Genomic DNA, 26,767 nt, shown 5'->3' with positions numbered 1-26,767 from the left:
TGTTTGTGCAATATTGGCTTTTCTATAGGTGGTCTGGCCACTGAAAGCCTAAGAGAGAGTCGATATGCAACTGAAAAGTGTGTGAATTTTGTAAACATTCATACATGAAAGCAGCTCTCAGAATGTTAAAAAATTATTCAATGTTGTTTTGCCACATTAGTTAAAGGGACGGTTCACCAAAAAAGAAAACCATTAAGAACCATAAGTAGGAGTCTTTCTATTTTCATTTCTGACCACAACATCACATTCCTTCACAATGACTTTAAAATAATTGGAAAAACATCTTGAGTTTGGTCATTTTTGCATTAGTTCTTGCTTGATTTGTGAGCTTCACTAAACACAATGAAAACTAGCAAACCAGGACTGATTATATCTGTTTCCTTTGCGCCTCCTTCCAAGTCATTACCGCCATGAGCAGTGAGGCTTCTTGCTGCTATTTTATCACTTTCTTTCAAGCTCCCTTCAGAGGTCTCATTGTAATTGAGTACCCTGAGTGATTTACAAGCTCTTCTGGTCATTAGGAATGATTCGGATCTTAGCCTTGGTAAAATTAATGTATGCGAGAATGAGTCATGTGTATTTCATCTTTATTATAAAAAGAATAGGACCTGGTGCAGCAAAAGAATAATCTTCTAAGAAAAGCCTTGATATATAAATATTCTCTCACCTTGAAGGATAACTCAAAACAGCTTTCCTCACACACATGACTGGCCGTTTGTGGGAAGATCTGACCATCCATTGGTTTTTCCATGTCTCTGCAGAAGCTCCTTGACTGAGGTCGACCTAAAAATTTCCATCAGTGTACGGGCCTTTTCCAGGGTTTCTGTTGGACTGATGTTACTTCATAACAGACTACTGAGAGCTTCAAAAGAGACAGACATAATATCAGTCTGACCGTCTGTTTAACTTGTGCCGGTCAAGTAATACAAACTTGTGTGTGAGAATGTCTGGGTGCCTATGTGAATGAGTTCTTGTGTGTGTGAAAATGTGTATTGCATTGCGTGAGTATATCTATGTCCCAGTGCATTACTCTTGGTCTATTTCCAGGAGAATGCTTGAGCACTTCTCTTTTAAACACACTTGACCCATTTGACATGGCAGCCAGATGCAGGCCTGCAGTTCTCGCATGTTCTGCTTGAGAACAAATACAGCAAGACTTTTTATAATATGACACGTCTAGCCAATAAGGCCAATTGATTAGGATAGTTTTCTGCACAGATAACTGTGTATGGATATATTTGTGCATAAAATCTGTGTACAAATGTTTTAATTAATATAATAGTAATTATAACAATAATCTGTGTCATTAATATAATGGTTTTCTCTGTACTCAAAGCGCTTTATATGAAGCTTTTATATGAAATCTCCTCAACCAACACCAATGTGCAGCATCCACCTGGACGATGCGACGGCAGCCATATTGCACCAGAACCCCCACCACACACCAGGTTATTGGTGGAGAGTAGAAAGCCAATCAGTGGGGATGATTAGGAGGCCATGATGATGGACAGAGGCCAATGTATGGGCAAATTTGGCAGGATGCCAGGGTGACACCCCTACTCTTTTTTGAAAGACTTCCTTGGATTTTTAATGACCACAGAGTCAGGACCTCGATTTAACGTCTTATCCGAAGGATGGCAGTTGTTGACAGTAGTGTCCCCATCACTATACTGGGGGCATTAGGACCCATACAGACCACAGGGTGAGCACTAACACCTGACTCACTAACACCTCTTCCAGCAGCAACGTAGGCTGCATCCAAAATTGCATACTTCCCTACTATATAGTAGGCGAAAAACAGTATGTGACAAAAGTAGTATGTTCACAGTACTCATAACAGAGTAGGCAAAAAGTACCTGGATGATCTTCTTCCAGTGAGATTCTGAAGTGTCATGAGGCCACTGGAGAGTATTTATGAATGGCAGTGAAGCGACGTAACTGACTCTGGTAGGTCACATGATAATGACAACATGGCCAATGTAGTATGTCCAGATTAGATTCATACTACATTCATTCATATATTCTTTTTTTTAGCTGCCGTGAAGTATTTCAGGTAGGTAAATAAGCACCTACTCAAGAAAGTATGTGATTTCAGACGCAGTCAATGTTTTCCCAGGAGGTCTCTCATCCAGATACTGACCAGGCTCAACCCAGCTTCAGTGGGAAAACAGTCCTAGGCTACAAGGTGATAATTGCTGGCCTTGGTTTTCACCAAGAAATTGTGATTCATCAATAAAATATTTATAAATGGTTTATTTTACTTATTTAAAATTTAGAAGCAACTGAAATCACATACTTGTGGTGGCGAGTAATTAAATAATTAACGAAGCCATTTTTTTGTTCTCTATTCCTTGAGAAATGGAATAAATAGAATGTGTTAAAAAGACCATCAAAATAAAGTGAAACCATAAAGGTATAGTCTAGTGCAGTGGGTCTCAACTGGTCCTGATTTAGGTTCCATTTTAAATTAGGCAATGAGTGGTGACAGCTTCCACAATTATTTATTGTACAAAAGTGAAAGTAAATGTGCTTAAAATATCTTGGGTATGTGACTGTCTATTTTCTAGAAAGTGACATGTGAAGCTTATTTATTTTGCTGTCATGAAGTTTACCACTAGTTAAGAACCACTGGTCTCTTTGGTATGAACTGGCAACTGAAAGATTGTGGAGTCAAACTGTTCTAGATATAAGGCAAGTGAACTCCAGGTTGGACTGAGTGTGTGTAATAAGTGTACAGTATCTCACATTGGACAAAAATGTATAGCTCAAGGTGGAGTGTGGTGCTTGGTTGTGTGTGCGATCTTACGCACGAAGTGTTTCTCAGGTACATGCAGGAAAAGTGAAAAATAGCACTTCTATAAAGACGAACAAATAGCACTTGAGTGCTACTAGCAGCACTTTCTGCATTTGGACCGAAGTGGAGGTGACTGCTTGGGGGAAAATGAGAGTGATAGTGTTTTGTATGAGGCAAAGGGGGAGAGGAGTATGTTATGGGTTGAGTCTATGTTTTTCGGGTGGTGTCTTAGAGTTTTGCAAAACCACATTACTGTTTTGATAAAGAACCTAAAGTACGTGGGAGTCGGGGAAAGAGGAAGATAAATAGAGAAGGAGGGAGAGAGAGAGTTTAAAGAAGACTGCTGGGAGGAGAGAGTGAATATAACCACCCACCTAAGCAGCTGTTAGACTGGTGGTCAAAAAGCAGACACTTCCAGACACTCTCAGAAACTAGGAGTGACAAAAGTGAATACGGGAGTGTGTGAGATCCCAGGACGGAGGGAGAGTTTGACTCAGGCACAGCACAGAGTGACAGAACGGTCTAAAGAACCAGGATACACAGCAGGGATAGGTACATCCTCAGGACCAGACGAGTGAATGGATACCTTTTGCAGTCTAAGTGGACTTGACCCACTATGGGTGAGCAAACCTCTAATATCAGACCTTGAATCTTGAGACTCGAGAATAAAAATGTACATATATCATTGAATTTAATATAAATATATCATTGGTTTATGTCACATATATACCTGTAAAGAGTTGTTATTTTTTATGTATGATATTTATATGGAAATTTCTCTGGAAACATGTTGCCAAGAACCAGAATATATGTTTTTTTGTATGTCTTTTCGATTATTTGATTATTATTATTTATTAAATGCGTTGAATTAAGTTCAGATGATGCATTGTGGTCAATCTTTAGAATGTGATTTATTTTACATGACATTAAATATTTTAAACAAGCTAGCAAATAACTGTACAATTTAATACACTGATTTCACAAACTTCTTCAGTTGTCAGAATATCTGGCAGATCTGTTCCTTCAGTTACATTGATTTAGTCCAATCTCAAGTCTTTAATAATTAATTCAATCTCAGCTGTCTCAACCCATTAACATAAAGAGACAAGATAAAGTCAGTGATGAGCTTGGCCACGATAAGCAATAAAAAAATAAGAAAAATGTACCGGCATGGTAAACAAAGTTCAAAATTATAACCTAGTTTTAGTTGTTCTGGAAAATTCAGATCAAATCTGGTTTCTCTGTGGAGAGGGTTTGGATCAAGACAATATAGATCCAATGAAAGAATGAAGACAGTCAATTACTGTATTAACTTGTTGAAAAGTTAAGCACACCCTGTTCTTTATCTCCAGGACTGGAACCAGACATGGTACACGCATAACCCTGAACTGAGCAATTGCTTCCAGAACACAGTCCTGGTGTGGGCTCCATGCATCTACCTGTGGGTCCTCTCTCCATTCTACTGCCTTCATCTGTACTGCCACGGCCGAGGTCGGCTGCCCCTCTCTTCACTCTGCAATGCCAAGCTGGTGAGACAGACCGCTAAGACCTGTTAATGTTATACAAGCCTGTCCGGGTCTCAAAAGTACCAGCTTTGTGGTCTATAAAATTCAAACCAGAATGTTAAAACAAAGTGAACGTGGTGGTCTGGGCAGACTGAGGGGTCGAGTTCACGCTTTAGTGGCCGAGGAAGACAGTAAAAGAGAGAGTGGTGTGTGTAACCTCAGTTTGTGGTGTGAGTGCGGTTAGCACTCTAGTGAGCTGTGATGTCACTTTTCACTCTTCCGCTCTAAAAACTCTTTTGTTTGAAATACAGTTGTTTCTCCGTTTGTTCAGAGCCACACAGATTCCAATCCAGTCTTATCATAATGTAAATCGCACTTCTTCTCTACAGTCATTGACCACCGGAGATTCCGGGAGAGTGACTCAGTTCTCACCTTGATATGAATTGTATTCCTCTTTGCTCTTTTACAGTTGTTGGGGTTTTTCTTGGCATCCTTTGGTTTTGTGGAATTCTTCTACATCCTGCTGGAACGAAGACAGGAAATCCAGCAACACCTTGTCTTCTTGCTCAGTCCTATCATACGCAGTCTGACCGTGGTAATGTAACCTCTAAGTTCCAAATTTTATGAGAAAAATGTAGCAGTACAGGCAGAAATCAGCGTAATGAATTGTACAGAACTGTTTATTAAAGAAAAAGTCGCTCCAATCGGTTGTTTTAATCAAATCAACAATTCAGGGTTTTGTTACTTAGCTTGCTTAATCTTAGAGTTGTATCTTAGCATGGTAAAGATTGGTCCCAGGCTTGAGGTGTGGTCTTTTACCATTGTTCAGCAAATTTTCAATGGCGAAATCCAGTCATTTCAATAGGAATCCAGGAATTCCTATCAGGATTGATAGGATTCCAGAGGATCAGGAATTAGGCTGAAAGATTTCCACGTGCAGACTTTGAAACAGGTTCAAACAGCCTCGTCGCTCGAACGGATCAAGTCGCTCGCCTGAATTCACTTTGTTGTGCAAAAAGAAGTTGCTTGGTTTGAAAGTGACTTCTGTGTGAGCTGTGCTTCATACATCACAACACTTTTGAGAATAGACAATTACATTTTTTTTTTTTTTTCGTCAATTTAGACCAAAATGAATTTCTATTCTGGTCTGGACTGGTTAACATTGGTTTGCAGAGTTTTGGTGTATCCGGTTGGCCAGCATAACGTAAAGTTTTAGCTAGTGAAGCCAGTTGGCTTTGTTTTCCTTTAAAGTTGGTTGACCAAAGAAATCTTGCAGGTGAAGCTAGTTAAGAAATAAGAAGAGAATGTATTTACGTCTGATATTAATTTGTTGAGATGTTTGACAGATTTTCTAAAGAGGTAGACCGGCTCACTGTTGTAGAATTTCCATTTATTCAACAGTGTTTTGATTCAGAGGATCTTCATCAAGTGGGACTGTGGGAATTTTGCAGCAGTGTGTGGATCTTTAGTTTTGTTTGTAACACCAGCATCCAATATTAGGAACCAGTGTCCAAATCATAACCATATGTCGTAATGGATGGATACGTCAGCCCACATATGGAAATATATATTAAATATTTAAGCTTTATTCATTCCACACCTACATTCATTTCACAACACACCTGCTTATGTCTGTAAAATAGCTCCTAACACCTAACAGAGCAGGATCTGTTGTCATCTAATAGACTGTGACATTCTGAGGTAAACTAGGTTAGGGGCACACCTACACATGGCCTAATGAACACAATCTCATCATCGCTTTCTGGGCTCCAGACCAGACTCATGATGACCCATCTGTGGTCTCTTCAGACACCTAAGTCAACATTGGCTAGTGTCAAAGTAAAAACACTAAAAGAGTTAAACAGTGTGATCGTGTCCTTAAACGGCCCCTTCCTTAACAGATTGTGATCTTAATTGGTCAAAAAGTGAAATAAAGCAGTGTCATAACTTGGGCAGGTGCTGGAGTGTACTGTAGGTAGAAATACTCAATAACAATTTTAGAGATTTATTATGAAGGTGTATAAACATTGCTTTCAAATTCTGAAAATGTAGCTTCGTTGCTTTGTTCAACCACATTTGCCACCTATGGGTTTTCTTGGGTAATATTTGGGCTCAGGCCATGAACAGTTTAGAAAGCAACAACCACCACAATTCAATTGAACCTAGAGGGGGAACTTACTAAGAGCACCCCACCAATTGCAATTTATTTACAACACCGTCTGGATTGTTGTAGCACCTGATTCACTAAAGGAACACCATAAACTTGCACAAATCTATGCCAAATACAACTGGCACTGCGCAATTCTCCATCTTCATGTTAGTTATGTGTGCTAGTTCGAGAAAGATACATCAGACTTTGCTGGGACTGTATGCCAACAGTCCACCAGATTCAGAGACCTGAAATGTCTCCTTACAGTACTTTTCTTCATTATGTAATCGTTATTTTTGCTTTAACAAATTTGATATAGACCTGTATCCATGGGCTGTAAGCACTACACATTTTTGCAATATTCAGATCAGTGATCCATCAATATTGTTTTTTAATGGTACAGTCTTACGTTTTTAAATCGGGTCCCCCTCAATATTGAACTTTTGCTTAATATCGTTGTCTGGAGCTGAAGTCTGCTGTAATGCTTGGCTACTTTTTCTACCAACCATAAGCTGCTGCCGGTTTCACTGTGTGCTCTCATTTAAGCTGCAGGAAGCAGATCTGTCTCTGTCTTCTATCGCTCTTAACTCTCCAGTATAATTACTAGCTTTGGCTTCCTCCCACTGTCCAGAGGACTTATTCCCGTGAGACGTGAAGTCAACATCAACAATGCAGATGTTACATGTGGTTTACATGTTCTGTTTCCAGGTAGCGCAACAAACCTCCGCAGGCGTCTTTCATTAGGACATGATTAAAAGTTCCAGTTAAAGGTTTCACCTCATTTCTCTGAGGTTATATGGCTTTGGTTTGGTTTTGAGGAGGCGTCTTTGGATCCAGTCCTGATCCTTAATCTGTACCGCACCAGGAGGCTGCTTTTTATGTAATCAAATGATGTTTTGCGCTACCTAGGAGATACTGCAACAAATGAACATCACATCAAGCTTGGGATTGGCAAGAGCCACTGGTTGACAGTCTGGTTATGAGACATGCAGAATGTTGAATTTTTGGATAAGGAAAAGACACAGTAATTATGAACGATGTGGGTTCAACAGAGGCCACGCTTTACATACGCTATGTTGTTTTATTAGAGGAGACAGCAGTGGTGGTAGACAGGAAAAATTCCAATATAGCCTCAACAAAACAACTGAAACAAAAACAAAGCAAATTTAATGATGGATTAGTCTTCAGGTCATCAAGAAAGCATAGTACAATATTAAAAGTAAGGTTTCCCTAACAGATTTCATCTACTATTTCTCTGATCTTATCTATTCCTGTCACTGCAGTCAGGCCATTCTCTAATTTGGATCATATCAACTTAAATTCAGTTCTCAAATGCTCCCTGTTTTATCCATATACTTTGATGCCAAAGTTGCTAACTGACTGAATTTGCCAGTATGCAACAGAATTAGCCTGCAAGCTACAATGCATTTTTCATAACTCTTTTTTTTTCTTGGTTGGGTGTTGTTTTGACATGATAAAAGTTATTTGCTTACTGATCTTCCTTCTCTCTAAAGGTCATGGCCTCGATAGTAGTAATTTAAATCTATTAAATGTAATTAAATCTATTTAAAGTCCTTCACAATGAGTTAGCGTAACAGTGAAATGTGTAATTTCAAAAAGGATGAAGTAATGAAGTTTCCCTGAACACTTTCCCCGTTTTCCATTGGTCGGCCAAACAGACAGTCCTGTCCCCAAACTCACATCATTGGCCAATCAAAGAGAACCGCAGTGTTTACGGTTTCTGCTGTATCCAAGAATGGCTTAGGCTGTATGGGATAGGAGAAAGTATTTAAAAAAAATGCCTTTAAAGTAAACTTGCATCATTCAGTAGCAAAAGGAGGGTTATCTGTAATTAGGCTCCTTTTTGAAGTCATTTGTTATTACTTGTTTTGTATGACCTGTAATTTTAGCAGATGAGAACAATGTCATTGACAGGCAGCTGTGTGTTTGACAGGTGTTAGCCGTGTGCGTGATTCATTGGGAGAGAGTGCGGGGATGCCGTTCCTCTGCCTTCCTGTTCTTCTTCTGGCTGTTGGGCGTGGTCTGTTCCCTTATTCCACTTCATGCAAAGGTCCAGCTGGCTGTGGAGCAGGTGAGAAAAATGACAACTGACACAGAGAATTTCAGTTGCACGGTACATTCACAACACCTTGGACTAAGCCTACACATACAGCCACATATGGGTGTATTAACATATGGATGAAACACAGGTGCACGTATGCAAACATGCATACATGGTCACATATACATATCCACATATGCACAAGCAAATATATTGCAGCACACTCACACAAACACACAGCAGCTCAGCATTCCAGCAGTTTCTACTTTTGGCACTTGTTGATTTTCCCCATGTTTAGACTTGGTTTGTCACATTCATATCATGAGTTCAGGTGAAGTCCAAGTGCAGGTGTTAGTTTGAAACATATGTCAGAAAGAGTTTTAATCTGACTTGCACTCCTAATGAACCTTACAATATGCGGAAGTACAGTATGAGTGTTTTTCTTTTTTCAATAAGACAAAATAAATAAAAAAAATCGGAAAATTAATTACCTTAATCTCAGTGTAAATTAGGTGAACAACTCACTTGGGATAATCTAATTATTTTTGTCGAGCTAAATGAATAAATTCAGCCAATGTTTTTTCTTTTTTTGCTTTCGCTATCTTTAAAAATGTCTTAAATACATGGTAGGCCTATGTCTTAATAAGAAGTGCTTTAAAGGGGTGGTAAAATGCCCTTTTCACAAGATGTAAAATAAATCTCTGATGTCCCCAGAGTGTGTGTGTGAAGTTTTAGCACGAAATACCCCACAGATATTTTTAGATAGCATTTTAAAGTTGTCACTTTTTGAGGGTTTGCAAAAACGCACCGTTTTGTGCCTGGCCCTTTAAATGCAAATGAGCTGCTGCAGAGGTCGGGGTTTCAAGAGCATGTGTGTGTGTGTGTGTGTGTGTGTGTGTGTGTGTGTGTGTGTGTGTGTGTGTGTGTGTGTGTGTGTGTGTGTGTGTGTGTGTTAGCAGCTGCGATTACCTCACGACGCAGACACATTAACATGACAGAAACTGTTCTGCCTTTAATGTTAAAACGGAGTCAGACAAAGATGGAGAGACTCAAGAAGAAGTGACAACATGTAGAATGCAACATGACGTCTCTGAATGGTTAGTTGATGAATTTATGTTGCTGATGTGGAGTTAACTATCTTCAATTAGCGTATTCTGTCATGGTAATCTATAAATCGCTTGTATAGGAACTGTTGTGAGATGCACACAGAGTGACTTTCTATTGCATGTGAAAAGATGGATGCTAAAGTTTGAGCTGAATCATAAATGTACTCTTATACAACAATTATAAGATACTATAACAACTCTTCTCAACATGGACATGTTCCCGGGGGCGGGGTTTATGTACATTTTAGGGTTGGTGATGTCACTAACCCGGGAGTAATGTCGTGTTGTCCCTACCAGCCGTTTGTTGTAGTCCTTTTCTTTAAAAGCAAATATCTTCCTTTGGTTTGAACTTTGAGCATTGTAACTTTGCAGATGTTGTTTATGCTCAAACAGCAACATTACACACTAACTAAAGTTAGAAATGTGAAATCATACTCAACCACCCCTTTAAATATATGTTTTAATCGATTTCATTTGCCACACACAACAACACAAGAAAACAACCTAGCACGAAAGCAGGTTTAACATTTTAGAAACGAGACTAGGCAGTTCTGACCCATATCGTGCAAAACTGGGTCGAAACATATAGACAGATAAGCATATTTCTCCCTGGCATGCTGACTTTGACTGACCTACATTTTGACCACCGAAACCACTCTGGCCTTGTTTTTTATTTTGTGGTGTAGTAAAGAATAACGCCTCTATTTTAGCAAGGGACTCCATGGCCAAACGGATGTTTACTACAGATTTGTCTCGACATGGCTTGTGCTCCCAGAGTGTAGCCAAAAAGATGCTATATCCAGGACACCAGAAAGATAAACTTAGTATCTACTATAGTTTTAGAAATGCATGAGCAGCATATGAACAGCACATGTGTAAAGTTTGTAAATATAGCTACTGTTGGCTCCTCACCAGCAAATAGTGGCCGGAGGTTTGAACAGCAGCAATCTATGAGTTTCCAGATTGTAGCGTGACTCGAGGCCTTTTATGGCTCTTTTCATACGTAATTCATTTATATAAAGCAGGCCATTAAAGAGTTTGGTTTTCACCATGATTTCCCTTAACTGTTCAAAAAAAGCTTTACTATGTTGTTAATGCTCGTGCACACCCATGTCTTCTGACATTAGCGAAGTAAGAAGGGGCACTGCACTGCATGATTTCCTATACAATAAACAGCAGATCATATTTTTTACATTAATCCTTAGTTTGGGACATGACATCACTCAGTAAACAATGTCTCCTGCTTTCTCCACCAATTAGCTCTTCTACGCCTAGTCAGGGAGTTCTCGCGTGACATTTTGATTGACCAGATTGTCCTCAGGAAACAAGCACATCAAGGTTCATTAAGAGGTGTAGTCTTGGTTTGGAAATTCAACAACAAGTTGTGTTCCAGAGAGTTCCATAGGAACAGAATGTTCAGCATGTAAACAACATGTTGGGAAGTCTGCGGATCAGGACTGGAATAACATCACAGTAGCATTATGGGAAATCCCTGGTTGTGGTACTCATTTAAATGGGAAAGTCTGCCTGTGCTCTTTCTCTAATCTGGTTGTGATCTGCTGTTTCTGTTGTCTCTGCTTTTCAGGGTCTCTCTCCGGATATCGTGCGGTATTTGGCCTTTTTCTCTTACTTCGCCCTGCAATTGGCGCAGCTCTTCCTCAGCTGTTTTGCAGACCGAGCACCCTCAGGCAAAGCCGTCCTCAAGGTACGAACGGAGCAAACTCTCTAAAATAATCCATCACAAACAACCCTGTGGTGTTTACTTCTGTCTTTAAGTAATATAGAACCCAACCCCCCCGTTTTGAAGTGAATTATGGTAGTGGCGGTAGCATATCCAACTACTGTCTCCCGCAAGAATGTTGCACTTAGATATTAGCTGAACTCATGATTGGATAAAAGAGCTTGACTCATCTACATGGACACTCTGTGGTCCTCCTTCCCGGATAATGATATATCCTTTTTTAAACTAAATTCTTGACTCATTCTGCCCACTGTTAGGTTGTTATGTATGCAAACATAGCACCGAGCAGAGCAACACAGAACGTAATCTCCTAAAATCTTGTGAGATAGTGGTCCATCTGACTGTTCTCCTCCAGAGAAAAACAAGGAAACAAGCTCAGAGAGGAATTAGAGTGTTTGTGATGAGGTTGTAGCCACAGACGTCGTGCCACACCCCTTGATCCCCTCCTGGCTCAGTCACTTCCTGTGTTGGGTTATTCACTGCGTCCTGAAGAGTGAGACCTCCGGTGAGGAGGCGGGAGAGAGTGAGTGTTTGGGTGGTTGGCTGTATGGGCAAAGGGGCAGCACTGAGGTCAGCAGTGGGTGGAAGTGTGTTACTGTGGCACATAAGGCATACACACACACACAGATAGAGGTCTACCACTCTTACTCACAAATGCTTTCACACTGTTTCTCTGTTTACTCTCAGTTCACTGTTGCCAAATATGATTTCTAGCCACTGCGTTCTCCGTCCAAGAAAGCAAAACTGTGAAACTCTTCTTTCTAAAACTGACTGCCTCACACCTGGTTATTTATGTGTATAATGTTAGGACTGTTTTGACGAGCCTTGTTATAATTGATCATTTGTATCTATATCATATTTTAATTATCATGTTTGGCTTGGCCCAAACTTGTTAATAAATATATGATTAGTAAAAATAGTAATTAGTAAATTGGACCGATATATATACCATCCAATAAATGATAGCCAAATGATCATGGGAACCAATGCTATTTCTAGTTGGCCTACTGTTTGTTAAACCAAAAACCTTTTACTTTTATTCATTTAAACATATTCACATGCTGTACTTTTTGGCCATATAGTTAGTGTATTTGTAACCAACTTGTTCTTGTCGTTTTTCTCAGAATGCATGTCCTGTTCAAGATGCATCGTTCTTGTCAAAGATCCTCTTCTGGTGGTTTACCGGGTATGGAGTTAAATAATTTAAACACAATTACTAATTTGTGAAAATACTCTTTTAAATACTTCTTGGTCCAGTGAAAGAAATGCATTCAGTTTGTGTTGTGTGTGCTTCCAGGTTGGTTTTTAAAGGATACCGTTCTCCTCTGCAAGCAGAAGATCTGTGGAGTTTGAGGGAAGAAGATACATCAGATAGGATTATATCCGACCTGGAAGAAGAATGGACAGCGGAGCGTACCAAATTACAGCAGTGAGTTCCATTAAAAACATCAGACATGTTTTTTCACACGCACAATTTTGAGGCACGTGTACATTTAAGTTGTTTGTTTATGTTGCTGTGGATCCTCATGCTGCTTTGATCAGTGCGATCACATTTCCATCTGAAAGATGCCCACAAAAAGACAGACCTAAAATAAGACAAAAAAGAGCCCTGTTGCATACACAGTCGAGACAGGAGGATTGTGTCAATTGGTTTGCTTGTTAACACTTTTATGCTTTGAACATAGAACATGTTTTCAAGTCCTCTGAAATCCTCTTTTAAGGCCTCACATGTCAGAGCCTCATGCGTTTTACAATTTGTGGAAACTTGCATTGTGCAGCAGGATGTTTTAATGTCATTCTGTTTTCAATTAGAACTTACAAAGAGGGATTAAACAAGCTTAACAACTGCATTTAGGCTTCAGCACCAATTCCTTATGCACATGTCCGTTTGCCTCTTCTCCATCTACAGACAGGAGAACCACCTAAGCACCAGTGTTGCCTTGGGATCTCGACTACCAGACCAGGCCCAACTCCTCAGGAAGATTCAAAAAGAGCAGAGTTCGGGATTCTGTCTGTTACGGACACTTGCGCGTAGCTTCGGACCCTACTTCCTAACCGGGACGCTGTGCCTCATGGTCCATGATGCCTTCATGTTTTCAGTTCCACAGGTTCTAAGGTGAGAAAGTCAAAGCTGATTCTTGGCTTCATCCTTAGTTTAAGTTCTCAAACTTTGGGGTAAGATCTAGGGTAAGTTAGGCTTTGAGTTGTGTTTATGAAAAGTTCTGCCTTCAAATAAACACAGATGGCCCCTCTGTGCTTTTAAAGACAGCTCGCTAGGTTATCAAAATATTTTTAGAAGAGACATCTTACGGTTCACAATATCTTGGGATGAAAACAGGAAGTGGCAGTGTGCGGCAGGTGCTTGAGTCAGAGACGCCATACCAGCCAGACAGAGATCATTCTGTTTATGCCCACAGAGAAGCAATTATGGCTTCAAGTCTGAAAGCTTGAGAGCGAGAGATGACCACAGCACTCCGTCCGCCCTAGACGTGTTAGCTTCAGGGAGGGTAGAGGAACACTGTCGGGGTTGTGGTTACTATAGGAAAGCAGCCAGTTAAATGGGAGGTTCGGTCAGCTACCAGCAAACTGTAGCAGGGAGATCTGTGGCAAGAGCAAACTGTAGCAAGTAGATATATTGTACTGGGATCTTGTGTCAAATAAGGTGGACTTTGGTGGGAACTATGGAAACATTCAAGGTCTCCTGCCCTCAGAGTAACCAACATGGATTTTGTAGCATTTGGTTAGCATTCAGAAAAACATTTTTCCAGTTGAACATGCTACGTCTTGTTAATCTCAACAAATCTACCATTCTTCATTTTCAAAGAAAGCTGTGGCTTTACTCGCTACTGTAAACCTTGAGCCAAGCCACAATGGTTGGATGTGGTCTGTTACAGAGGAATCTAGCCAAATGCTTAGTTACATCAAAAATCTGCAAATTTTTTTTTTACTATGGTGCCTTTATTGACCCCTTTTTCTCTTTTTTTAAAAGTCTGTTGTTAGGCTTTATGAAGGATGAGGATGCTCCGCTGTGGAAGGGCTATTTCTACGCCTCTCTTGTGTTCCTCCTGTCCTGCCTGCAGTCTGTCTTCAACCACCAGTATACATACACCTGCTTTACTGTGGGCATGAGGGTTAAAACAGCTGTCATGGGCCTGGTCTACAGAAAGGTAGGCCATTTCACCAGCACAAAAACCTTGTTAGAACATATGGTTCAATGATTTTTGGTAATGGGAGCATTTGCAGTAGGCTTCAAGAGCAGTACATACATATATATATATATATATATATATAGTGAAATATTATATAGGCTACACTATATGGAAAAGTATTGGGACACACCTCTTAATTTTTGAATTCCGTTGTTTCAATCAGACCTATTGCCACATGTGTATAAAATCAAGCACCTAGCCATGCTATTATTGGAAAGTGGAAGCATTTAGGAACAACAGCAACTCAGCCCCAAACTGGATTTGGCGAATGCCAGGAGAACGTTACCTGCCTGACTCCATTGTGCCACTGTAAAGTTTGGTGGAGGAGGGATAATGGTATGGGGCTTTTTTCAAGTGGTGGGAAATCTTAATCTTCTTCAGCATACCAAGACATTTTGGACATGGCTGCTTCAACTTTGTGAGAACAGTTTGGGGAAGGCCCTTTTCTACTCCAACATGACTGGGCCAAAGTGCACAAGGCAAGGCCCATAAAGACATGGTTGAATGAGTTTGGTGTGGAAGAACCTGACTGGCCCGCACAGAGCCCTGACCTCAACCTCATGAACACCTTTGGGATGTTTGCAAGCCAGGCCTTCTCGTCCAAAATAAATGCCTGACCTCACAAATGCTCTACTGGATGAATGGGCAAAACTTCTCTCAGAAACCAACTCCATATTAATGTCTGCATTTAGAATGCGATGTCCCTGATAGTGTAATAGTCAGGTGTCCCAATACTTTTGTACATATAGTGTTTGTATATATATTATACATTTTTAATAATATAATGTCATAATTATTTACCAACATAATATGGACCATGTCATTTCCCTGGATGCGCTAACGTACCCCAAAGTCTTCCAAATGGAGCCAAAGTAATGCTTAAGTCATCTGTTTTTACTGGACTAATGCATTTCCTGATAGTACAATATTGTGTTCAATTTCTTTGAATTCATTTTATTAATAAATTCCTGTAATTCCAATTCAGTTTTCTGTAGTGTGTGACCAATTCAATAAATGAAAATAGATTAAATTAAATGTTTTTAATCAATCTTTCTCTCTGCTTTTGTCGCTGCATCTTGTTTATCCCCAGTCTCTTGTCGTGAATAGCGCAGCACGCAGAACATGCACAGTTGGGGAGATAGTCAATCTGGTCTCTGCCGATACCCAGAAGCTGATGGATTTTGTGGTGTATTTCAATGCAGTGTGGCTGGCACCCATTGAGGTCACACTCTGTCTCTTCTTTCTTTGGCAGGTGAGGGCATACATATTTGTGTATTTTCATTCCACTCCAGTAAACTATTTCCATTCTAGTAATATAAGTAAAGTCTGAACTGCATTATTAACATTTGGAGATATTGGTTGAAGCGTTGCTTTATCTTTTAAGAGAAATAAACAAGACATGTCTTATTTCAGCTTTTAGGACCATCAGCTCTAGCGGGCATCGCAACCGTGATCTTCATTTTCCCTTTGAATGGATTCATTGCAAGGAAGAGAAGCAAACTTCAGGTACTGTAATGTTGTAACTCATGTGTTGTCACTCACCTGCAATTTGAGGCCCAGACTCCTTAGAAAATCTAAATGTCCTCGATATTTACACATATAAGAGGCTACTGTACAATAGAAACCTACTGCAAGTTTCATACCTCAAAGCTAACTAACCAGTTTAAAATATGATTTTTTGTTTAACATGCCCCTTAACGTGAGTATGTAAATCAAGGAGATGTGCTTTTAACAACTCATATTTGTCCATCAATGACAAGAACGATACTGCTGTGTGGATAAGATGTCGAGTAAGACCGTCTGACATTGTAATCTCCAGAAACAAAATATAAAAAATGCATTTTGTAACCCCAAAACCCTTAAAGTTCAAAGAGGGATGGCTAATTCTGAATGGGATTCTCATTAAAGGAGATCAAAATGAGTTATGATCGTCATTTATCACCCAACAAGATGCTTTCTGAGACATTAGACTGTTGAGGAGTGCTATGAATGAATGAGTGCTAAAGTAAGTCAGCGTGAAGGGTCCACAGCTGGTTTAGATAGTGAAGTGAGCACAGCTTGAGTGTGCGGGTTGGATTCAAGCATCTCTTGCTCCTTTGAAGTTCCCCATGCTCCCTCCAAAGCAAAGCAACCACAATGCTTGCAAATGGCAATAAAAGTTAAAATTTTATTTTTCAGAAAACAGACATTTGGCATGCCACTGACTGAGTCAAGCTCTCTGCTCATAGCCATTGTGTTCTAGAATATCTTAACATGCAGTTAGAAATGGATTGCCTTCTTTAATGTTAATCATTCAGATGTGAAACCATTCTGCTGAAAAGACCAGCTTAAACCCGCACAAATTGGTTTGATGCTGGTCCAATGGTGGACCATCCTGTTCATCAGCTAAACACTCCTTTTTATGTATGTCTTTCTGGTTCAGTCAAGAATCCTTGTAGGAACAAGGCTGGTAACCAGCTATGCAGCTTTTTAAGCAGGGCAGCAAGACATCAAGTAAAGAAAAAGCCCAAAACCTCTCTGTTATTTAGTTGTGTCGTGCCAAAGCTTGTGGTGTTTTGATGACAGTTGGCTGTTTTCTGTTCATTCCGCAGGAGATACAAATGAAGTACATGGATGGACGGGTCAAGTTAATGAACGAGATTCTGAATGGTATCAAGATCTTAAAGTTCTACGCCTGGGAAAAGGCATTTCTGGAGCAGGTCCTGGGATACAGAGAGAAAGAGCTTAAAACTCTGAAGAAATCACAGATCTTATACTCTGTGTCTATTGCCTCATTTAACTCCTCGTCCTTTCTGGTAAGAAAAGACAGATTCTTAACTAATGTATCGGGCTGTAACCAAGTCGAGTCTGGACTCAAGTCCAAAATACAAGACCATATTTTCTATGAATAGTCCAGACTAGATCCAGCTCATGAATCTGAAGGGCCAAGTCCAAATTATCTGAAAAATATGGTCTTGGACTGGAGGGTACACTTTTGGGAAGGGCCTAAATCTAAATTGACATGATAGTAATGACTAATTACCTAAACGGCAGGATGTGATATTATAGTTTTGACTGTGATTGTTATTTCCATTCTTTGCCAGATTGCTTTTTCCATGTTTGGTGTCTATGTGCTCATTGATGATAAGAATGTTCTGGATGCTCAAAAAATCTTTGTATCAATGGCTCTCATCAACATACTGAAAACTCCCCTAAGCCAGCTTCCTTTTGCCATGAGCACAACCATGCAGGTGAGAATTATATGAACTCCAACACCATTATATTCTGCCCTGATTATTTAATGGTGCTGTTATGTGTTGTTATTTCTTTTATTTCAGGATTCTACTGATCTTGAATTGAATCTACAACTTATTATTGTGTTGCAGGCTCTCGTCTCTCTAAAGCGTCTGGGGAAATTTCTCTGTCAAGACGAAATCAAACCGGAAAATGTAGCAAGAGAATCCTTTAAATCAGGTGAGAGACCACTTGTTGACAAACATTATCGTGTAATAGATTTGTAAGGCTAAAAACAGACCTAATGTTGTATGTACCCTGTGAGAATTTCCCTTTGCTCTTCACTTCCGTCTGTCAGGAAAAATATGAGCAAGAGCGAGATTAACAACAGTTTGATAATAGCCTCTAAATTTCACAGTTAGGTGACACTGATGTCTCACTTCCTCTCCCTGGCACAAACAATTAGAGATCTCTAAAAACTCACTGGATTGCCTACATTCGAATGCAGTATAGCCTACTACATAACATTTTATTTTATTTAAAAAATGTATTTTTATTTGTCATCAATCTAAACCACTTGTTCTATGTTCTATGTCTCTGGCAATAGGCTTATTTTATCCATAGACCTTGCACAAAACAACAGTACATTAAAACACAATTAGCCTTGTGACACGATGAACACTGCAACAATATTACAATATTTACTTTATTATTGATTGATTATTAACTTAAATATAAATTATTTACTCTGCAATCCAAATTACATTTATATGGACTTGTTAGTAACTTTTATATTTCTATTTTTTATTCTTTTATTTTTTACAATGCAACATGTCTTCCTGTATTTAAAGTGATCTTTTATACATCAATATACGTTAGTTTATCCAAACTTGATGAGGGTGGGGGCGGGCAGCATTCATCAAATCTGTTCAAGATAGCCTTTAAAAGTTGTTATTGTGAAGATCAAGCTAATTAGACTGTGTAATTAAATAAAGTCTATAATTTCACAACCTGCAGAAGAAACCTAGTTTCCCAGAAGCAATCTCTGTAATTTCATCTGCACTTTCCTCCAGAACAATTTGTGTTTGCGACATAGATGAGCGCAGATACTCTGCCTGCATAGATTGCATGTTAGGGTAGGTGATTAAGGCATGGTATTACATTATTTACTTTTGCTCTTTCATTGTTGCTCTTTACTTGTCAGATGTGGATGGTGTAGTGTTTGACAATGGAACCTTCAGCTGGTCTAAGGATGGCCCCCCATGTCTAAAAAGGTATCATTATCCTGAAAGTTTCCACAAGGCACCTGTACACAATCAGCCAATAAGTGTCCAAGTTTCAGCAACTTACCCCTCACTTACACTGTGTGTGTGTGTGTGTGTGTGTGTGTGTGTGTGTGTGTGTGTGTGTGTGTGTGTGTGTGTGTGTGTGTGTGTGTGTGAGCAGGATCAGCGTTAAAGTTCCCTGTGGCTCGCTGGTTGCTGTTGTCGGCCATGTTGGCAGTGGGAAATCCTCGCTGCTTTCAGCCATTCTTGGGGAGACTGAAAAAAGAAGCGGGGCTGTCTCAGTCAAGGTACTTGCACTAAACAACCATTACTCTCATTGTATATTTTTTATGAAATCAAATTTTTTAATGGTATGTAATGATCATAGAGTAGGTGACCATAATACGAGCCCTGTCTTTAGAAAATACATATGGAAATCTCATTTAAGCCAGTTTAAAGCTAAAATAAACACACATTTTTAGCATTTAAAGATTTAGGTTTAAAGAAATAAACATAAATAAATTGCAAAATATTTCATCCTTACAGTTGATTGTCTGTTCAGCATTTCGTCGCTTCTGTTTATATAGGGCTCAATTGCCTACGTTCCCCAGCAAGCTTGGATCCAAAATGCCAGTCTGCAGGACAACATTCTGTTTGGACAGGAAAAAAAGAAAAGCTGGTACCAGCGAGTGCTGGAAGCCTGTGCCCTGCTGCCAGATCTGGATAATCTGCCTGCAGGAGACGCCACTGAGATCGGAGAGAAGGTGAGACCCTCGCACTTTATAAAAAAGTCACATTATTCAGATTGTTTCAATAGGATCAATACGCATCCACGAGACCAATCACCATTGAGCATGCATCTGTAAATAATACACATATTTTGAAATAAATCTAAAACTTCCTTCCAGGGTTTAAATTTGTCTGGAGGACAGAAACAGAGGGTGAGCTTGGCACGTGCTGTTCACAGGAAAGCTGACGTGTATCTGCTTGATGACCCCCTGTCTGCTGTGGATGCACATGTTGGTCAGCACATCTTCAACAAAGTCATTGGGCCCAAAGGCATTCTGAGAGACAAGGTGACTTTCACTGTAACGTTTACCTTACACATAGGGTACTGGGTCATTTTCTTGCTCCATTTTCATTATCTAACATTCAACATTTTCAATAAAGACACGGGTTTTGGTGACCCATGGAATGAGCTTCCTGCCTCAGGCGGATTTGATCCTGGTTCTGGTGGACGGGGAGATCAGTGAGAGAGGCTCCTATCAAGAACTTCTGAACCGAAATGGTGCTTTTGCTGATTTCATCCACACCTTCGCAAGCTCTGACAGGAAAGAGTGCTTTTCAGAGGCCTTCCAGAGAGGTAATATGTTATGGATGCTGGTGTCCCCACCATGCTTTTAACTAGTTTAACCAGGGGTTCACTGGCAAAGTTTTTTTCTTCTTCTGGTGAACAGCATGGTTTTTCTAAAGTTGCTTAAACTGCTTAAACTAGCATTGTACTATAAGCTAGACTGATACCTGTTCATCATAAACCAGTATGAAAATTCATAGTGGTCTAAGATGATCTTCTAAGATGACAGGGATCTGTCAAATCCAATTGTTGTGAAAAAAACAACAACTCATAGATTGAGTATTATTGATCATTTTTATGTTGAACTCATCCACTTGCAGGCTCCAGAAAATCCGTAAGATTGAGTGTTACTGAATACATGCGATTTTCCAGGGATCTGTCCCAAGAGCAGCTCATCGGGTATGGGATTTTAAATATGCTAATTCAATGCAAATAAATATGACACACAGAAAACTGAAACAAATACTAAACTAATACTGTTTCCATTGGCTTATGAATTTCTGCACAAAATCATAACTGGAACTTACAAAAGTTTATGATTCTTGTACGTTTTGTTTATCAAGATAATGTTTATGATCTTTGAAGCATACAATCGGTAGAAGTAAAAACAGAAGTTATTACAACAGAAGTTATATAGAATAAATTATACGTTTGAAAAAACCCATAGAATTCAGGATGTTGGAACCGGAAGTGCTAAAATGCTAACTCATTTCCAAATTTTTAGCATCATATCTGCAGCACACTTTAGCTCTTGTAACGGTCAGCTGTATCGGTTATTCACTAAATATGAGAAACATAAAGTTTGTTGATTGAATCAAACTCAAATCTCTTTCAGTGGGGACAGAAACAGCATTACAATTGAGCCACTACCTGAATCTGACGAGAACCACGTCCCAGACGACATGGGGAAACTGACTACGGTTGATAAAGCACGGATAGGCAGAGTAAGATCACTTATGTTAAAACCTTCTCCCTTTGAAATATGACATTCCTTTTCTATTAACCACATATGTTTGGCTTATATCCTTGTCTCCATTTTCTCTGTCCCTATAGGTCAAACTTGAGATGTACATTGAATACTTTCGCACCATTGGTTTGCCTTTAATAGTTTCCATTGTATTGCTGTACGCCTTCCAACAAGCAGCGTCTCTGTCTAATAATTACTGGTTAAGCTTGTGGGCGGATCAGCCTGTGATCAACGGCACTCAATTAAACACAGATCTGAAACTTGGAGTCTATGGAGCTCTTGGCGTTGCACAAGGTTAGTAGAGTCTTGAGGCCTTAACAGGCTGTTTGTAAATCTGTTAGCTCTTAGTGTTTTACCCCAGCTTCAGTTAGGATTCAAATAATCTAAACAAACTTTCATAATTTCCTGTGTTTTAGGAATTGCCATATTTGGTACCACGGTTGCCATCTCATTAGGGTGTATCATTGCCTCCCGTCATCTTCACTTGGAACTTCTGAACAACGTGCTTCACTCCCCGATGTCGTTCTTTGAGTCCACTCCCAGCGGCAACCTCCTCAATCGTTTTGCTAAAGAGATAGATGCCATAGACAATATGGTCCCAGATGGGCTAAAGATGATGCTAAGTTACTTCTTCAAACTCTTGGAAGTCTGTATCATTGTGTTGATGGCCACTCCTTTCGCTGCGGTTATCATCCTCCCTATGGCATTCCTCTATGGTTTCATACAGGTACGCCTGAATCTGGATCTAACCGCAAATGCTAGTTTCTTGAAGCCATCTGCTGACACCAACAATACCTGAATCTAACAGAAATGTTGGAAATCTTGGGTTTTGACTATAATCTTTCTCTCACCCTTGAAGAGTTTCTACGTGGCCACTTCCTGCCAGCTGCGGCGGTTGGAGTCAGTGAGTCGCTCTCCCATCTACACACACTTAAACGAGACTGTGCAGGGTGCCAGTGTCATCCGGGCGTTCAATGAGCAGTCACGCTTCATCATGGGTGCCAATCACAAGGTGGATCTTAACCAAACTGCTTACTTCCCCCGTTTCATAGCAACAAGGTGAGGCACTCCTCAACATTCAGTTTTACAATCACAATAACATGTACACTCAGAATCAAATATCCCTATCTAGACAAGAATTCACACGGGAAGCTTTCTTGCATTCAACAACAGCCAGATGAGACGACAGAATAAAAAATGGCACTGATGTAATGCAAAAGCGCATCCTGTATTACTGCCCCCTCTGGTGGGCATCCTATGATACATTTTGATTGATTGACATTGTAATGATGTATAACCTCATTCCGGGATGTCATTTTGTTCAGGTGGCTGGGTGTGAATTTGGAGTTTCTGGGTAATGGCATTGTTCTTGCTGCTTCTATTCTCTCTGTAATGGCAAAAGGAACCCTAAGCCCTGGGATGGTCGGACTGGCCGTGTCTCATTCACTTCAGGTGTGAATCATTTCAAATGTCTTTATGCAGAATCCGACACAAATATTACGAGGGCTACTGGAGATATTGCATGTGGAAACTTGCTCTTGCAATGTTCACCCTCAAACCTCAGCAGCAGAATTGCTTTTAACGCCTGCACAAGGAGAAATACGGAGAATAAAACGCAGCCATTATTTGTTGTTCTTCTGTGTTACATAAAGATCAGACAGTGATTCTTTTGTTTTCGAATGCTTTTTGCGGTCTCTCAGGTGACAGGTTTCCTGAGCTGGATTGTAAGGTCATGGACAGATGTAGAGAACAACATTGTGTCAGTTGAGAGAGTGAAAGAGTATGCAGACACACCAAAAGAGGTGAGTGTGGCTATACAGCCTAATTAAACAAAATGCAATTACTGACCAACAAAGACAGAAATATTATATAATTTTTAGTCATAGCTCTTTACCATCTATATCATCATTTACAGGCAGCTTGGAGCATAGAAGGAAGTTCTTTGCCACCAACTTGGCCTCAAACAGGGACCATAGAGTTTCAAGATTATGGCCTTCAATACCGTAAAGGCCTTGACCTGGCCCTGAAGGGCATCTCCGTTCACATCCAGGAGCGGGAGAAGGTCCATACATATTCTACTTCAGCATTTACTATAGAATATTATTGCTAGAATCTATTTTTTAAGGCTATACCATGCCTCATTCTGAACAAGGCTAGATTATTGTACACCATGAGGAAATAGTCCACCCAAAATATAACCATTTTAATGTTCTAACTAGGATGGTAAAGGTTGAAAGTATATTTGGTGGGATTGTGGTAATACAAAGTGTTCCTGATGATACCTTGTTATGTTGAAAAAAATCCTTTTTCAAAGGATCTTTTATCCTTTCAGATTGGTATTGTGGGAAGAACTGGTGCAGGAAAATCATCTTTGGCTCTTGGAATTTTCCGCATCTTGGAAGCAGCAAGAGGAAAGATCTACATCGATGGAATCAATATTGCAGAGATCGGGCTTCACGATCTGAGATCCCGCATCACCATCATTCCACAAGTGTGTATAAGACACTCCCTAATGGAACCAAAGTAACTCTATAATTGTAATATTTTGTTGTATTTCAAATTATTATGAACTGTTTTGCAATTTTTAATATCTTTCCAGGACCCAGTGCTGTTCTCTGGATCTCTCCGTATGAACCTGGACCCATTCGATGCCTATTCTGATGAGGAGGTGTGGAATTCCCTGGAACTGGCGCACCTTAAACACTTTGTGTCTGAACTTCCAGATAAACTCAATCATGAGTGCTCAGAAGGAGGTGAAAACCTCAGGTATGTGCATCCAAAAGTGCTATTCTTTCACCATTTTAAATGACTGAAAAAAGCCACCATATTTGAAACAATGGGAATGTTGTTTTTGGTTTGAAATTTCTATATTCCATGATAACCAATGGCTTGCAAAAGAGACTTTCGATTAACAATGGCGAATCTTTCTCTTCCTGCAGTCTTGGTCAGAGGCAGCTGGTATGTCTAGCAAGAGCTCTTCTTCGAAAGACAAAGATTCTGGTGCTGGACGAGGCTACAGCTGCATTGGACCTGGAGACAGACACCCTGATCCAGTATACCATCCGCAGCCAGTTTGAGGATTGTGCTGTTCTTACCATAGCACACCGCCTCAATACCATTATGGATTACACAAAGTATGTCATGATACAAAATCATTATTTAGTGGTTCCTAAACTTTTCAGACCACACAGCAGCATCTCAATCTTCAAAGTCTATCAGGAAATAGCTTAAAGCTACTGTGTAATGTTCGGTATTAAAATACTTTCTCACATCCCGTTTTAATATGCAACTGTAAGTTAGCCATTTGCCTGTCTTTAAAATGAGGCCCTGCACATTTTGCATCGGGTTCAGTTGGTCACGTGAATTTGCCGAGTTGACCAACAGAATGATCCTTGGTGTGCAAGTAACTTTTGTGTGAGCTGTGCTTCATACATTGCTGAGCAATTGACAATAGACAATAGACAATGGGCCTTTATAACCATGAAATTTTGCTAATGTAACCGCACCTTAAAGGGGTAGTTCACCCAAAAATTCTGTCATTGTTACTCATAATTACTCACCCTCAAACCGTAAGACTTTCGTTCATCTTCGTGAACACAAATGAAGATCTTTTTGATGAAATCTGAGAGATTTCTGTCCCTCCATTGGCAGCTACACAACTGAAACTTTGGCACTTCAAAAAGTACACAGTTTAGTCCCAATTTTCTGAAAAGACATGATCACTTTATAATGAACACATTGAATTTAGGCATTTAAACACTCATCATTTCACACATCAGTTGTGGTAAACAGAAGCTCAACGATGTTCGTTTGACCTGAGAGAATTGGCAATCAGGTTCAATCTCTTGTTACTCAGCACGTTTGAGCTTCTGCAAGAAGCAATGAGGTTTGGCTGCAAAAGCAGGGCCAGTTGAGCTTCTGTTTATGTTAGCTGATCGATCATACTAATAAAAGCTTCAATTAAATCTGTTCATCATAAGCAATCAAGTCTCTTCAGAATTTTTTGATTAACCGCTCAATTCATAATAGATCCATTTTACGTGTCTTTATTAACTTTTTGAAGCGTCAAAGTGTCAGTTGCATATGGAGGGACAGAAAGCTCTCGGATTGCATCAAAAAGATCTTCATCTGTGTTCCGAAGATGAACGAAAGTCTTAAGAGTTTGGAACGACATGATAGTGAGTAATTAATGACAGAATATTCATGTTTGGGAGAACTCTTTAATGCAAGACGTGTTTTTTTTTGCATTTCCGTTTGATGCAGTAGAAATGACATTAAAATAGGCACGGACTAAATAATAAAAAGGTGAATTAGCTGCTCACTTACCTTCATAGTGAATTGGATCCATCACATTTCACACACCATTTTGTTTTCTCCATTTTACTTCATTTTAATACACATAATAGCTTGTGTAATTAATATATAGGCGGTCTTCTTCACAGATGTTTATTATTGCTCAAATGTCAGTAATATCTACATGTGATGTTTTATTAATACTAATACTGTCGTTTTTGTTTTCTCAGGGTTATTGTTATGGATAAAGGACATATCGTGGAGATGGATTCTCCAAATAACCTTATTGCAAAGAGAGGCCAGTTTTACTACATGTGCCGAGAAGCTGGGCTCTTATAAGCCATCCACTGTCTTCTCGCGCCCTCTTGTGGTGAAAGCAAAGAATCTGCAGACTCTGTTTCCCAGTTCTCAGTGCAGAACAGAGACATCCCAACAACAGAACTGGTTCTTTAGAGGGGAAAAAAAACAGACACTTGAATTACACTTTTCTCCAAAAATGAAAATGGTTTCCTTGATAAATCTGACCTGAAGCTAAGACGTGTTTACTCAGGTTTACTGGCATCTCCATGAGCATGATTCCATGAAGCTCTTAAGAGGAATGAGGGAAAAGCCTTTGCATTCCACCAGAAGATAAATATTGGTGCTTAGTGTTCAGTGGAAATGTGTAGCTGATGGAAACCTGTAAATATTGCACATAATTAAACAGACACATAACATTAATTGTGTCTGTTCGGTCTATGCCATACCCATGGTGAAAGAACATGAATGTGAATAGCTAATTTGCTAAAGTTGTTTTACAGTTAATTTTGGTTTTATAACAAATCAATGAAGACAATTCTATAAGCTTTAGTGGTTTCATAGTTCTCTTCATAGACAGTTATGTGAAGAATCATGTAAGAGGACAAATATGTTTACAAACATATTGCCACATATACTTGACCTGCAATTCCCTGAAAAATTCCAGACTCGCTTTCAGACACTAATTAAAGCTTTTAAGAGAGGATTTAGAGAGAAAACAGTAGTCGCCCAAGTAGGATGTGGTGTTTGTTTGAGCCAAAGTAAACAAACAAAATGGACAATAAAGGCTGGATGAAAGAGCATTCAATCTG

The 26,767-nt window shown here is 39.6% G+C and overlaps 1 protein-coding gene across 2 annotated transcripts; it reads left to right on the top strand.

The window, feature by feature from the left end:
* Positions 1–3,225: 3,225 nt before the first annotated feature.
* On the top strand, positions 3,226–26,693 carry abcc6a (ATP-binding cassette, sub-family C (CFTR/MRP), member 6a). 2 transcript variants are annotated; one of them, XM_079628036.1, is made up of 31 exons: positions 3,226–3,414; positions 4,147–4,323; positions 4,769–4,894; positions 8,403–8,540; positions 11,202–11,321; positions 12,482–12,543; positions 12,655–12,786; positions 13,267–13,473; positions 14,347–14,524; positions 15,657–15,818; positions 15,980–16,072; positions 17,158–17,361; positions 17,650–17,796; positions 17,932–18,019; positions 18,984–19,053; positions 19,226–19,352; positions 19,632–19,808; positions 19,953–20,120; positions 20,215–20,407; positions 20,719–20,797; positions 21,234–21,342; positions 21,452–21,659; positions 21,782–22,092; positions 22,225–22,424; positions 22,691–22,817; positions 23,066–23,167; positions 23,281–23,427; positions 23,698–23,856; positions 23,965–24,131; positions 24,305–24,499; positions 25,889–26,693. In XM_079628036.1, exons 1-31 carry the CDS (start codon positions 3,373–3,375, stop codon positions 25,995–25,997), a joined length of 4,524 nt encoding a protein of 1,507 aa, XP_079484162.1. In that variant the 5' UTR covers positions 3,226–3,372; the 3' UTR covers positions 25,998–26,693. The 2 variants fall into 2 exon arrangements, with proteins under 2 accessions (XP_079484162.1, XP_079484163.1); XM_079628037.1 differs by lacking the exon at positions 4,769–4,894.
* The last annotated feature ends 74 nt before the right edge of the window (positions 26,694–26,767 follow it).

The sequence above is a fragment of the Phoxinus phoxinus genome (genome assembly GCF_949152265.1).
Source record: "Phoxinus phoxinus genome assembly, chromosome: 11".
Classification (NCBI taxonomy): Eukaryota; Metazoa; Chordata; class Actinopteri; order Cypriniformes; family Leuciscidae; genus Phoxinus; species Phoxinus phoxinus.
This window is presented reverse-complemented; position numbering and strand designations above follow the sequence as displayed.

Coding starts and splice junctions, on each gene's coding strand:
- abcc6a (XM_079628036.1), top strand. CDS start 3,373: ATGGATACCTTTTGCAGTCTAAGTGGACTTGACCCACTATGG. Junction 14,525..15,656: donor TGGGCCTGGTCTACAGAAAG/GTAGGCCATTTC, acceptor GTTTATCCCCAG/TCTCTTGTCGTGAATAGCGC. Junction 24,500..25,888: donor ACCATTATGGATTACACAAA/GTATGTCATGAT, acceptor TTGTTTTCTCAG/GGTTATTGTTATGGATAAAG.